The 15,685-nt window shown below is 41.9% G+C and overlaps 1 protein-coding gene across 1 annotated transcript in view; it reads right to left on the bottom strand.

The window, feature by feature from the left end:
- MTPN (myotrophin) overlaps positions 1-14,739 on the bottom strand; it is a 50,429-nt gene extending 35,690 nt beyond the window's left edge. The window contains exon 1 of the mRNA XM_003420224.4: positions 14,447-14,739. Within this exon, the coding sequence (XP_003420272.1) occupies positions 14,447-14,518 (72 nt within the window). The 5' untranslated portion in view covers positions 14,519-14,739. The remainder of the gene's footprint in view (positions 1-14,446) is intronic.
- Positions 14,740-15,685: the final 946 nt, after the last annotated feature.

Below are 15,685 nucleotides of genomic sequence, written 5' to 3'. Positions count from 1 at the left end.
CAGAAAATTTAAATCTATCAGTTCTGACAATAAGTGTGAGTAGGTTTAACTCCCAAATTTAAAGATAAAAGCTGAATCCCAGATTTTGTTAAACAATAATATCCTCACAAAAATCCAACCATAAGCACTATTGAGAGATACACCTAAAAACAAAATGCTAAAAAGAATTTAAAAGAATGGGCAAAAATATATGGGGCACATAAACCAAAACACTAAGAATAGTAAAATTAAAACACAACAAAGGAGAATTCAAAGCAAAAAAAGGAAATGGGAAAAAGATGGTCACTTTACATTAAAATAGATTCTTAAAAACCAGCTGTGAATTCTTCAATGAAGTCTAACAAAAAAACATTTAACAAAAATACCATTTTAGCTCTGCGGAGAGGGGAGAATGGAGACTGACTGCTTAACAGGTATGGGTTTTCTCTGGGGCTAATGAAAATGCTCCGGCACTAGACAGGAGTGGTGGCTGTGCAACACTCTGAATGTACTAAATACCACTGAACTGCACACTTTAAAATGGTTAATTTTATGTAATATGAATTTCGCCCCCCCAAAACAGAACAGAAATATCACTGCAGGGAGACTATCATACTAATCTCAGTCTTTGGCAAGTAAGGATATAGCAAGTAGGATTAATAATTAATGAGGCTGCATTACTATAGATCAAACTTTGCACTTTATGGAAACTACACCTTCTTTCAATACTTGCAATGAAACTTGATTATAATAGACCAAAGAAAGCCTCAATACAATAAAATTAACGGTTAATGACACAAGCTTTAGCACAAAAACAAAGCAAAACAAAAAACCCAAAAGAATAAACAATAAAAAAATAACAAAACACAAAATGATATACACACAACAAAACACACAGATACACACAAGACTAATTCTAAATGCCCTAAACTACAGATGGAGCAAGGAGGAACTCAACACTACAGACTATTTTAAAAACAAAATTAAGAATATTACATAGCTAAACTCATAACCAAAAAAACCCACACCCGTTGCTGTCGAGTTGATTCTAATTCATAGCGACCCTACAGGACAGAGAAGTACTGTCTCCTAGGTCTTGCAACAACAATGAAAACTTTTTAAGTACACTAATTCTGACAGAAGACCCTGGGTGGCGCAAACAGTTAAGTGCTCAATGGATTAAGTGCTCGACAACTAGCCAGAAGGCTGGCAGTTCCAACCCACCCAAAGGTCAGCCAGCAAGGTAAGCCTGGGGACCCGCTTCCAAAAGATTATAGCCCTCAAAGGCCTACAGAGCAGAACTACTCTGCACACATGCGGCTGTCAACACGCGACGGCAACTAACAACTCTAATAACTTCATTTTAGCTGAAAGGCAACGACAATATTTAAAAATTTAAAAACTCATTAAAAAAAAATCTGTATAGAAACATCACCCAATCCGTGTTGCCTCCAAACACCTGACTTTAAAGCCCTTTATTTTTAGTTTTGTGAGATGATGTAAAAATCAGCATTAATAAGAGTTTGTATGTCTAAGAAATAACCACTGCCATAGAGTTGATTCTGACTCATAGCGACCCTACAGGACAGAGCTGAACTGCCCTATGGGGTTTCCAAGGCTGTAATCTTTACGGAAGCAGACTGCCACATCCTTCTCCCACGGAGCAGCTGGTAGATTTGAACTGACCTTTCAGTTAGCAGCTGAGTGCTTAACCACTCCGCCACCAGGGCTCCTTACAGAGATTATATTTATATTAATATTTCCTTTAGAGTAATTATTCTTGAACCTGATGCTGTTCAAAATACAATCCTTATAAAAATGAGTGCTTGGGACGGAAACAAGAATGAAGGACAACATACAGCACTTTTAGGATTAACTGGAGAAAATCTGCAAGTACCTTATAGCTTTTTTAAGATGTAAGTCTTAATATTTTGGGTCAAAGTCTAGGAGCCAAAGTAGCTGCTGAATTACCTTTCATGTTTAACACATAACTGACAAACTAATACCTGGCTGTGGTCGTATTATATAATAATTTCATTACTTCTTTTTGAATAGCTTAAATTATTAAAAAAAAAAAAAGAATCTGGACATTCTATGTCAAAAGTAAAAAAGTCTTAAAATGACTTAGATTACTGTTTAACTCTGAAGTTTGAAATGACAAATAAACCATCCCAGGGTTAACTCAGAGTGGCCTGGTATCTTTATTTGATCTCCTCGTCCTTGTATCACACCTCAGCATGTAGTTAAAGCATCTAGCCACAGAGAAGACCCTAAGTTATTGTCTTCTTCTTTGCTGCCAGTTTACCAGTGCCAAGACGGAGGCGAACTGGCTCACCTGGACTCGTCTCTGCTAACACTCTCTTCTTCTCATTAGACTTTGGACACTCTTTCTTTCCTGTCATTTGGACTCCAAATTTTGACAATGACTTCTACCTCAACCTGGTACTCCCTACTCTCATCCTGACCTTCTCTTCTGGAGGGAGAATAACTAACTGCAGTATCTTTCAATATGAACCCCTCCGCCACTGGTATACAGCTGGCTCCAGATCTCTGATAAGACCATGAACCTTCAAAGACTTTTTCATTCATTAGTCATTTACTTCGTCAGTCATTCATTCAACAAATATTTATCAGCTCCTACTATAAGTCAGGCATTACCCTAAGTGGCAGACACGGCAGTGAACAAAAAAGAAAGTTCATCAGATCCAGTGACGGTTGTCACCCACTCACCATGAGCTGGACTATGGTCATTGGGGTTCTAAAAGTTTCTCTTTCGATAACAGGTTTGCGCTAACTCATACAAGCAAAAATTGAAATTCCCTTCCTCTTCTACCTCCTCAAGCTTCTTAAAAATACCCACGTTCATATAACAGAAACCAAGTTGTCGCTGTTAGGTGCCTCTGAGTCGCTTCCGACTCATAGCGACCCTATGTACCACAGAACAAACACTGCCCCGTCCCCTGCCATCCTTACAATCGCTGCTATGCTTGAGCCCATTTTTGCAGCCGATGGGTCAATCCACCTCGTTGAGGGGCTTCCTCTTTTCCGCTGACCCTGTACTTTACCAAGCATGATGTCCTTCTCCAGGGACTGATCCCTCCTGACAACATGTCCAAAGTATGTAAGATGCAGTCTCGCCATCCTTGCTTCTAAGGAGCATTCTCGTCTTCTTCCTAGACAGATTTGTTCGTTCTCTTGACAGTCCATAGTACAGTCAATATTCTTTCCCAACACTGTAATTCAAAGGCGTCAGTTCTTCTTTGGTCTTCCTTATTCACCGTCCAACTTTCACATGCAATGATGCAATTGAAAACACCAGGGCTTGGGTCAGGTGTACCTGTCTTCAAGGTGACACCTTTGCTTTTCAACACTTTGAAGAGGTCCTTTGCAGATTTGCACAATACGATGCGTCTTTTCATTTCTTGATTGGTGCTTCCATGGGTGTTGATTGTCAATCCAAGTAAAATGAAATCCTTGACAACCTCGATCTTTTCTCCGTTTAGCATGATGTAGCTTATTGGTCCAGTTGTGAGGATTTCTGTTTTCTTTGTGTTGAGGTGTAATCCATACTGAAGGCTGTGGGCTGTGATCTTTGATCTTCATCAGTGCTTCAAGTCCTCTTCACTTTCAGCAAGCAAGCTTGTGTCATCTGCATAATGCACGTTGTTAATGAGTCTTCCTCCAATCCTGAGGCCCCATTCCTCTTCATATGGCCTAGCTTCTTGGATTATTTGCTCAGCATACAGACTGAATACGTATGGTGAGGGGATACAACCCTGATGCACACCTTCCCTTACTTTAAACCACTCAGTATCCCCTTGCTCTGTCCGAACAACTGCCTCGTGATCTATGTACAGGTTTCTCATGAGCCCAACTAGGTGTTCTGAAATTCCCATTCTTTGTATTGTTATCCATAACTTGTTATGATCCACACAGTTGAATCCCTTTGCATAGTCAATAAAACACAGGTAAACATCCTTCTGGTATTCTCTGCTTTCAGCCAGGATCCATCGGACATCAGCAATGATATCCCTGGTTCCATGTCCTCTTCTGAAACCAGCCTGAATTTCTGGCAGTTCCCTGTCGATATACTGCTGCAGCCACTTTTGAGTGATCTTCAGCAAAGTTTTGCTTGTGTGTGATGTTAACAATATTGGTTCGATAATTTCTGCATTTGGTTGATCATCTTTCTTGGGAATAGGAAATCAAACAGGTTCTGGAATCTGACAGATCTAGGGACAATCCTGGCTTGGTTACCTTGAAGTTAATTGATCTGCTTCGCCTTTTCCCTCTTTTGCGCCAAAAAAAAAAAGTTTGGTTTTTTTTTTTTTGGTAAGGTAATCACATTTTATAACAATTTAAATGAGAAAATGTAGACGAAGCACTCAGCAAGTAGCCTAGCATTAAATAGTGGCTATTAGGATACAGTATTTATTGTTATACTTATTTCTTAACAGTGCAAATGTGTTGGGTTTATTCTATCTGGATTCTAGGGATATTATTACTCTAATCACATCCATGGTCCACAGAGTGAATTTTTTTCTGGTGGACTGCTGTTACTACTCCATTCCCAGGAGAGCTTCTGGAAGCTTAAAGAAGAGAAGAGGTAACAGGTTAGAAACTACTGAAGGAAAAAGCAGTTCAAGGGGTTCTGTGATATTAAGTGATAGATCTGTGAAGTCTACAGCCCAAGTACAGAGTAGGTCAGGAAGTCTCGTTTAGTTAGTGTTTTCATTTCTGTAGGTATCTCACTCTTCCTTTCCCTAGATTTTCCCCAGTTTTTGAAAATCTTTGCCTACTGCTCTGCTAAATGGATTTAACATGGAACAAAAACATATTTAGAAATATGCGGCATATTCTTAATAGTTTCAGATTTCCTGTTCTTAACAGCAACATTTTATCTTTTCTACGCCTTTCAAAATCGTGGTCTGGTGGGGATATGTGACAGCATCAGTATTTATTACAGGTCTCTGCTACACAGTATTAGGCTTATTTGAATAATAAACACTCAGCAATCCTTATATATTTCTAAATGAAATGATCATATGACTCCAACAGAATTGTTTTTAGACCTTTCTTCAGGCAAAAAGAATCAAAGAATTGTCTTCCTCTGAAGGTCTTCAGGATGTGTACACATTACTGCAGCTGACTTCTAAGGCATAAAAGTATATACTAGACTGTCACAAGAGACCAGTGTCCCCAAAATCTACTTAACAAAGTGTTCTAAATTAGCATTTGAGTGACCATTTTGTAGCATGTAAATTAATACTAGACATCTGACTGATAGATAGTGGAATGCAACAAAACAAATGTACCAAACTATATGGTTGAGTCCATGTCCCCAGTATTTCAGTTACAGCTAAGTTTTACCTTTCCCACTTAAGATTTCAGAATTCCTGAAGAATGTGGTATTTCACATTTTTAAAAATGACAGAGCCTTTTGAGAATCAGATGAATGCTATGGTCCCCCCTTTCCTACCACTCTTTCTCTGTCCCCTACACCCCCCCCCCCCACCACACACACAGGTTAACCCTTACCTTACGCTGTAACTTTGCAAAAAAGAATCGTATGATAGTACTGCTTGGTGACATGAGTGGATAAAACAGTACCAGAATCATACATTTCAAAAGAGCAGTGGGTTCAAATGTAAAATCTACCGCCATGGGAAAGCAAACAAAAAAGGCGGTAATACTTTATCTGGATCTTTACAATTCAGCAAAACAGAGAGATGGGACAGGTCTGAGAAGTATGAAATCAACAAGCTCTTACTCTGTATATTTTCTAAGATGTTAACAGGAAAGGTCGGTCACACCAAATGCATCAAACTTGCAGTACTATAAATGTGAACTCATTTCAAGGTAATGAACAATAATAATTCCCACAATTAATAAGCATTTATTTAATGGGCTCCTGCTTCATAAAAACAATAATATATGATAATGAATCCTCATAAAACACCTTCACTGTGTTCAGAAGAACAGTTTTCTTACTACTAGTTAAAATCCATACTAGGGTGATGCTGACCAAAGTGATCACCTTCTTACCTCAGACATGTCCCCCAACGAGGGGTATTTTCACTGATAAGACTACTACAAGACACACTTCAATGGCAGTGATGGCTGAGAATACTGCCCCCCAAAAAAGTTCATAGTAAAGAACAAAAAACACATACTTTGTTGAAGGAAGAGAACTACGACATAAAGCCAAGTCCTGTGCTGTTTATCCTAAGCTAGTATTTCTGTCTCTGGGATTCTTAACCTAGGACTATTCAAGGTTCTGGAAGTTTACATATGCAAATTATAGGCTCGTTTTCATTAATTTACTTATCATTATCACACCACTAATGGAAGTCAAAGAAATGAAATTAGAGACAGAAAATATTTTCAGTGCAAACAAGATGCCATTAACTCCTTCCAAGTATTTTTAACCAAAGTGTTAAGCATCTATCTTTCTTACTGACAGGAAAAAAGTTTTTAAGTGGTAGTCCATGATGGTTAAGGCCCCAAATCTCATGGCGTATTCTACAATCTGTATATTTGCAACACAGAACCTTCAATTTAAGCATTTTTTCCCACAATAACTAGTTACTTTATAAAAGCTGTTTAGTTTTATGCAGTTGATTTGCTTATTAATTACATATTTTTTTTGTCTGTAAAGTTTAAAAGGAATTAGGAGCACTTAAGACATTTTCTAATTGAAAACAGCAAAATATTTTTTTAAAGATATTTCCAGAAAGAATTATACACGACCAATGAACACCAGGCTCCTAACTAGCCTTCCTTTCACTTGTGGAGTTGGAAATCAAGCCAGGTCACAGCACTGGGACAAGGGCGAAGGAGAAAATTCCGGAATGTTTTTGGTGAAGAATGACCTCTGGCAGCTGAAAAGATTTTGCAGAATCCCCGTTCAGTTTAAGGATCTTAAAATTACTTTCTGTTTGCATATTTACAAGCTACAATTCCTGTTATTCAGAATAATTTCAGGCCTTTTGCCCAAGGTTCAAATTTACTGTATAGATTCTATACTTTTTCTTTTAAAGGATTTCCTTCAACCTCTGACTTTTTTTCTTCCCCCATGGCACTTTCCATGCCTTCTTTTCCTTATAGTTCAACATCTTTCAACCATAAAGATTTCTGAATCATATTTTTGGAAATCCTGATGTCCAAAATAAGTTCTACATTTGATCAAACATTTTAATTATTTTAGGTGTCAGATTATGCGTCAGTTTTTGTATTCTTTATACATTTCTCTCTTTTAAGAAAAATAGAAAAAAAACCTAGTACATTTTATAAAGAAAGGAACTACCTGGGAAGGGAAAATGTGCAACAGAACACTTTGTATTCGTTCAATACAGCTGTATCTTTTTAATAACAAGTATATACCAGCTAGCTTTAACTCATTAACCTTTCAGTTATCTGCACTAATAGAAGGATATGTTTAAAATCCCAATGCAAAACACTACACATGGTCTATGGACATCTATGTGAACATTCCAATACAAAAAAGACCTTATTTTATATTGATAAGAAAAAACACCAGAATCCTAACAGGGAGAAGAATGCTCACTGAGGGCACATGTCATGGTTTGAATTGTGTCCTCCAAAAATATGTGTCAACTTGGTTAGGCCATGATTCCCAGTATTGTGTGGTTGCCCTCCATTCTGTGACTGTAATTTTATGCTAAAGAGGATTAGGGTGGGATTGTAACATCCTTACCTGGTCATATCCCTGATCCAATGTAAAGGGAGCTTCTCCGGGGTGTGGCCTGCACCACCTTTTCTCTCTCAAGAGATAAAAAGGAAAGGGAAACAAACGGAGAGGGGGACCTCATACCACCAAGAAAGCAGTGCCAGGAGCAGAGTGTATCTTTTGGACCTGAGGTCCCTGCATGGAGAAGCTCCTAGTCCAGGGGAAGGTTGATGAGAAGGTCGACAGAGACAGAAAACCTTCCCCTGGGGCTGAGGCCCTGAATTTGGACTTTTAGCCTACTTTATGGTGAGGAAATAAAACTTCTCTTTGTTAAAGCCATCCACTTGTGGTATTTCTGTTACAGCAGCACGAGATAACTAAGACAGCACCTATTCCTTATACAAGCTGGTATTGTTCTTTCTGACTGGGCCACCAGCCCTGCTGTAGAAAGGGCGATACATACTGATACATTTTTGAAATAAGAAAGGAACTAATAATTTAAAAAAAAAGGAAAACAGTCTAAAACTATAAATGCAAGATAGACTGAATCAGGAACTTGGTTAAATAGGCTACTCTATTAGGAAAAATAAGTCGAAATTTCTAAAGATTAGAGTTGATAGCTTTCTCAGGTTTAAGAGATCCTATCATCTCACATGGTATACAACTGTTGCTTTTCAACCCTATTAGTGTGTCAAAGGCATATGTAATTAGAATGGGGGATGGAGAGGGAAAGGAAACCACAGAGAAAGGGAAGTTAGAGGTCTGATGTATAGTGTTTCACAGCCAGGGAAAGAGAAGTACACGTAAACAAGAGAATACACCTAACAGACCTGCTGGAGGCAGCAAGGACTCCTTACCGACCCAGCCCACAGCATTCACCTGAGACAGCTGTATCTGCACAGCTACCACTCCCTCACCTCTAACAGTCTCAGTGCATCCTTACCACCCTGCTGAGATCCTCTGCTTTTAACACCTACATACTCAGTAATACACCAGCCCTTGAGTTATCCAGCATTACTGAGGAATGAAGGTCAATGCTATGCTGAAGTGGTGAACTGCAAGGAGCTATGAAGTCCCAGACACTGGGTTCAAGTCTCAGCTTCACTACTCAAAAGCTTTATGACCTAACACAAGTTCTTTCATCTTTGCTTCAGTCTCTTCATCTCTCAGATGGGGTTAACAATAGGAACTATGCTCATGGGCTGATGTGGTAAGTAAATGAAATTACACCTCCATACCAAACCACAATGCTCAAATATGCAAAATTTAAAACATATTCTTTTTTTACTGTGGTAAAAGAGAATATAAAATGTACCACCCTAACCATTTTTAAGGGTACAATTCAGTGGCATTAATTATATTCACAATGTTGTGCAATCATCACAATTATTTAACGTTTTCATCACCCCAAACAGAAATTCTGTGCCATTAAGCTAATAATGCCCCATTCCCTGCCTCCAACCTCAGCCCCTGGTAACCACTAACCTACTTTCTGTCTCTATGCATTTACCTATCCTAGAGATTTATGCGAGATCATATACTATTCGCCGTTAGGTGCCTAGCTTGTTTCTCTTAACACAGCGTTGTCAAGGTTCATTCCTGTATCGGAATGTCATTTCTCTTTATGGCTGAATGACAGTCCACTGCATGGATATAGCACACTTTGCTTACAGTTTACCCACACTCATCTGTCACAGACACCTTGGCTTTTGTGAATAACGCTGCAATCAACACCGGTGTACCAGCATCTGTTTGGGTATCTGCTTTCAGTTCTTTTGTGTATGTACCTAGCAATGGAAGAATATACTTTTTTTTAAAAGTGCCATTTCTTTAAACCATTCTGAAAGTAGACATCTTAGTACTTTAGTAACTTTTCTTTCCTCCTGAGGCAAAGAGACACAATTTAACTTTTTCTGGGCTGCTCAGGATCATTAACTAAGAACATAATTATTCCATAAGGTTAAGTGTGACTATAACGTAACACAAAAAGTGTCCACAGGCTATCAAGCCATCAGTCTCCTTATAGACACACCTCCAGCAAAAACAGCTTCTGCAGAGAATTTAGGTTTATAGAGATGTTTGTTTCTATGCTAATTATTTCCAAACTGTTAAAAACAGTAACTTAAACAAACTGTAGCCATTTTCTAACTCTCTATTCACTGTCAGTGACAACTCATTGGGCCTGCCTCTTGCAGGTCCTTTTCTCATCTTCTTAATGTGTGATTCCAAGCTACTGTGAGCTAAGAAACCATACAGCCATTTTGAGACAGACTGACATGGTGGAAAAAAGACGAGCTATAGAATCTGATGGCCCTGGATTTAAATTCTGGTTATGCCACTTATTCTGTGACCTTGCCAAGTCACTTAACTTCTCTAAGCTTCAGTTTCCTTAACTTTAAAATGGGAATATTACCTGTATTGAAACTATGTGGTAAACAGCAAATGAAAACTTAGATAAAACATCTTGCGGAGTGCTTTCTAGTGCCTGGCAATGTAAGTAACCCAAAAAAAAACCCAGCCAGTGCTAATTATTATGATATAACTAATAAAGTGCGTTGAAACTACATACAGCAAAGAATAACAGAACTCCTTCCTCGGAACACATGAGTTTAAGGTGTGACATTCCTTGGCACCGTCACGGATATCACCACGAGTCGGAAGTGAGCCCACAACAACTGTTTCTTTCTTTTTTTATGGTGCAGGTACAAAAATGAAAAACCACAGAATACCTCCCCCCGGAGACCTGGAGCCTAAGGGAAGACAGACGTGCAAGAGGAAAGCACAGCACTCCGACAGGTGCAGAGCAAAAGCAGCACTCCACCTGAAGTCAGGAAGGTTCTCTGGGGGAGGTGACATCTGAGTGAGGGGGACAAGCAGGAGCTCACCAGGTCGGGTGAGGCACCGTACGCCAGCAGACTTGGTCAAGGAGAACGAAAGCGCACGTGCAAGGAGCTCCAAGTCAGAAACAGCCTGGCAGGTCTGGGGCAGCGTGCTTGTGAAGAAGTGAGTTTGAGGAGGCGGACAGGGCGCAAAGCACAAACGCCAAACCAAGGAGGAGGTGACCTTTTAAAATAAGCAATGGGGAATGACAGGAGTACTTTAAGGGCAGCGAAGGAGGCTGGCTGAAAAGATAACATGCTCAGACTGACATTACAGAAAGACCCCTCAGCTAAATGCGCAAGTTGACCACGAAGGGAAGGCGAGACGTTACAGTCAAGGAAACACAGCGCAGGATGGATATACTAAGGATCCAATCTTAAGTAGCAACCATGGGCGTGAAGGGTAAGGAATGGCTGAGAGAGACTAAGAAGGCAGTCTTGATAACACTCAGAAATCCAGGAAAATTCCCTCGTTTAAGCAAATGGTTGGGTCACAATATCATGGCAAAATGGAGACAACAGGAATAGAAAAGAGTTTTTCAGAGGAAAATTGAGAGTTTGATTTGAAAAGTGTCTGAACAGAGCTGTCCACTAGGCAGCCTGGAGCTCTTGGGAGGCCAGAATTAACTCCAGTGGAAGAAATCAACATAAAGGCAGAAGGGAAGACAAAGGCAAAAATCATGTCATCCAGAGAAGCACACAGATTGAAGATGTGGCTATGAATATACACCTGCTCACAAATCCCTTTACTCTCTGGCTCTCACGTGTTTGCCAACTAGGCAAATTGAACCTCATATAAGTGAAATGTTATTTTGTAATTTGCATGTTGTTTTAAAGTAAGTCTGAAAGCTCTTTTTCACAGAGGTCTGCTGGATAGAGATGCTTATGTCTTCTGAGCACTGTGTCCAACTCCTTTCCTAACATCCCAGGTGGAACTCAGTGCTTGGGACCTGACAGGTGCCCAATAAACAAAGACAAATTAATGAAATGTGGCCTTTAGGTCAGCCAAGAAGCCAAAATGCAGTGCTGAAAGACTTGAAAAACTGCTTCAGATATCATTTTAATGTGACATGGAGCACTGCTAATTTTTCTTTATGTGCTTCTCTTTCCACTTAGAAACATCTAGCTTGGCAGCTCTGAACTGACATTTCAGTTCCAGAACTCACCTCAAAACACCAACAAATGCCTACCCATACTTCAGGTATCTGCAGAGAAGGCAGAGGCAGAGAGAAACAGTACAATAACCGATTTTTTGCAGATTAACTTTGACAGGGAAAACAGTAAAATGCTTTACCTACAGGTCCATTCTTACCTATTAACGAGGTGAGAGACCTTCACAGCATTACTGAGGAGAGTATTGTTTAAAAGATTCTCACCCCTAAGAAGGAAAACTAAACAGTTAACAAATGTTTGGGTACTTTCTTTGTACACACCTATCCAGATAAATGCACATTACATAAATTCAGAAAACAGTGATCATGAACTGGCAAATGGACAGGTGAGCCAATGGGTGATCAGGGAAGACGGCTGCTGAGCAGAAGAAACCATCAAATTAGGAGTTGAGCGTGGCAACAGGCGTTAAGAACAGAACGTAGCTAAGTCAGTGAAAACTAGGGTGATCGCTTTTTGTTGTTTTGTTTTTTGGCTATTTTTCATCAACAAAATAAAAGATGTTTCAAGAGACTCAAGTTACTCAAAAAAAACTAAGGAGAAGTCCAATGGCCTGACCACTGGGTTACATTACAGTCAACCTTTTTGGATAAACCAGTTCTCAAGACTTCCTTTGGCCTACTTTTAAAAGCACCTGAAAAGAAATTAGCCCATCTTTCTAGGCACATATTTTTACATAAACGTTTTCGGGTGACTGAAGACTGTTCATTTCTCTGCCTAGGTGTGCACGCTGGGAAGGTCCTACTAGCAATCTTGGTGTTACATGCTTTCACAGTGAAGTTGGAGATTGTGACAGCCTGCATGGAGCAGCTGAAGAGTCTCAATTTTGAACTTGAGCTGTAAACTTTCCCCTAAAGCACAATTAAAAAAAGAAAAAAAAAAAAAAATCTCCGTACCCCCACCCTCTCGGAAAAAAGAGTCTCAGTTTTGGAGAGAGCAGCTTAGTTCTGGAGTCACCACTTATTATCTGTAAACTGTGGACTCTTAAGTACTCTGCAGCTCAGTAACTCTAACTGTAAAATGGGGCTAAGAATAGGACTGACTTACCTGCCAGACTGACATAAAGGTGACAAAAAATAATGTACCAGGAAGACAGTATGTAAATTGTGTTATTTTTGTAGCTGTGGGTGTAGTGGTTAAGTGCTACAGCTGCTAACCAAGAGGTCAGCAGTTCAAATCCACAGGTGCTCCTTGGAAACTCTGTGGGGCAGTTCTACTCTGTCCTATAGGGTCGCTATGAGTCAGAATCGACTCAACGGCAGTGGGTTTGCTTTTTTTTTTTAAGTTCAGTTAGTACTTACCAACTCTGCATCTTAAGTACATCAAATAGCTCAGGTTGCACCCTGACAAAACCCACCCACTTCCAGAGCACCACAGTGTCCCACTGCTGGTAAGTGTACCACCGACTAGTGTTCCAAGTAACTTCGTCCCTTTACACTTACATCAAACCAGGCAGTAAGCCAGGTTTCAGACTGCCGGGAGCTGAGAAGGTACGGAAGGAAAGGCAGTTTGTCCTAACAATCCACTGTAAATAGCAACCACGTAGATAATCTGCACACCAGTCATCTCAACTGTAATGGCATTAGACAGAGTGCCTTGCACAATCCCACAAGTTTTAAGAAGCTCTGCTTCTCCTTACTTGCTTCCTGACAAAGATCTCTGAAGCAAAACACAGCAGCACACTAATGGCCACATCTTTCGAAAAATGAACATCTAGAACCACTTTTCACACTTTCAGCAGGTGACCAAGATGCCCTCTGCGGTTATGCACAAAGTTATACTTTAGTTGTGGTAGATTTCTCTTTAGACTTTCACCAAACTAAAACCACACGTGAGACCTCTCTGGTAATTACAAAATGCACAGTTCCTGGGGCAAAGGCAGGCCAGCTTGGCGTTTTAAGTTTACCACTCTGCCCCAATGTGGATTCGGTTTTATGTTTTCGGCTTAGGCTTTAAATGGGCGTTCAATATCATGATTTACCCCCTAAGAGCCCACGACTAAACCGCACCACTTATTAAACATGTAAGCATTTCGGATGGAATCAAGGAGAAGGATGGCGCAACTAAACTCAGCATGCTTGCTTAAAAACTACTCAGATATCTTAAACATTCCCAGATGCTACTGGACAACCTTACCAGTGAAGCAAATATGTATCTGTTGTGGCGGGGGAGAGGAAAAAGGCCACACCCAAGGCTACCACCCTACAATGAAGTGATACCAAGTGTAAGAATTTCAACTACTGCTATTTTCGATACTCTTTTTTCTTGGCCCACGAATACCTGAAACTCATGCCGGGCCCAAAGTTAAAATACAACGTCCCTCTGGTCCTAGTTACTTGGGTTACTTCATTCAGCAGGAGGCAAGGCCAAGATGGAGAATTGACCAAAGAAAGATTCAAGTAATGCTGGCGTAGAAGAGGGCCAAACTCCAATCCTCCGGGCTCAGCAGTGACTCAAAAAGCGGGGTACCACCCCTCCCCTCCTCCGGGGGTCCCGGAAGGGAAGGAGGGTCAGGTGAAACCCGGCCTGACAAAATCAGCACAGCAGTTACGGACACGAGACGCTGGCTACAGTGTTATCTGGGCCCTTCTTCCCGTTCGGACCCCCCCTTGGCCCCCTCTCCTCGCTGCCACCCCGGTCCCAGCGTCTCCCCCCGCCCCCGCCGCTTCCTCAGCCTCATCTCCAGCCCGCCCCCGTGCGCTCGGCCGCTCCACTCCTCCCCGCTCACCTTGGCCACATAGTCCTTCACCTCATCCAGGTCTCCGTTCTTCAGGGCCCACATGAACTCCTTGTCGCACATCACTGCAGCGGGCGGCTCGGCTGGAGACGAGGCGGTGGCGGCGGCGGCGGCAAGCGGGTACTGCCGGGCCAGAGGAGACAGGGCCGCGCGGAGCCGGACAGGAAAAGAAGCGGGGGCGGGCTCGGCGGCCGGGCGGGCGAGGCAGTTGGCCGCGGCGACTGTTGGGGCGGGAGAAAAAAAGTTCTTTGCAGCCACCGGGCCCAGCAGAGCAGGTTCCGCCTGGCCGAGAAGCAGCCGAAGCGTTTACACTTCCGGTTCACTCCCCGCTAGGACCCGCCCCAACTTCCTCTTCCGCCCCTGCGCGCAGGCGCGGTGGCCGGGCGAGCTGGTGAGGGGGCGGGGCAGTGGAGGAGGCTGAGTAGTTAGGTGGGCGGTAGTCGAGCAAGTGTGGGCAGGGCATCCGGACGAAGCCCAAAGCGGTATCGTTTCAGTCCATTCCCACTCCCAGCGACCCTGTAGGAGAGAGTAGAACTTAGCCACCCGTAGGGTTTCCAAGGAGCCGCTAGTGGATTCGAACTGCTGACTTTTTGATTAGCAGCAGAGCTCTTAACCACTGTACCACCAGGGCTCCTGCAGACAGTAGAGTTCATGTTGTTTATAGCCTAGGGCGTTTTTATCCCACCGTACCAAAAAAAAAAAAAAGCACTGCCGCCGAGTCAATTCCAACTCATAGTGACCCTGTAGGACAGAGTAGAACTGCCCCATAGAGCTGCCTGGTGGATTCGAACTGCCAGCCACTGAACCACCTGGGTTTCTTTGTCCCACCATAAATGAGAAACACTCTTGACACAATCATGGGGGGGGGGGCATCTTGCTCACTTCCTAAAAGTGTACGAGGGTGTGATTTGAATTCCTCCTTCCCTTCCTTCATTACTCTTTCCCCCCTTATTCCTACCTCCTCCTTCCCTCCCTCCCTCCTCCCTCCGTCTCCCCTCCCTTCTCCCTCCCTCCTGCCTTTCTTCTCTCTCCCTTCTTTCCTTCTTTTTCCCCTCCCTCCTTTTCTCCTTTCTCCTCCTCCTCTTCCCTCCTTTCCTCCTCCTCACTTTCTCCCTCTTTCCCTGCTTCCTACTCCCTCCCTCTTTCCCTTCTTCCTTTCTGCTTTTTCTCTCCATCCTCCTTCTTCCCTCCTTCCTTTCCTCCCTCCGTTCTTTCTGCCTCCTTCCTTCC

This window comes from Loxodonta africana, chromosome 8, assembly GCF_030014295.1.
Source record: "Loxodonta africana isolate mLoxAfr1 chromosome 8, mLoxAfr1.hap2, whole genome shotgun sequence".
In the NCBI taxonomy this organism is placed as follows: domain Eukaryota; kingdom Metazoa; phylum Chordata; class Mammalia; order Proboscidea; family Elephantidae; genus Loxodonta; species Loxodonta africana.
This window is presented reverse-complemented; position numbering and strand designations above follow the sequence as displayed.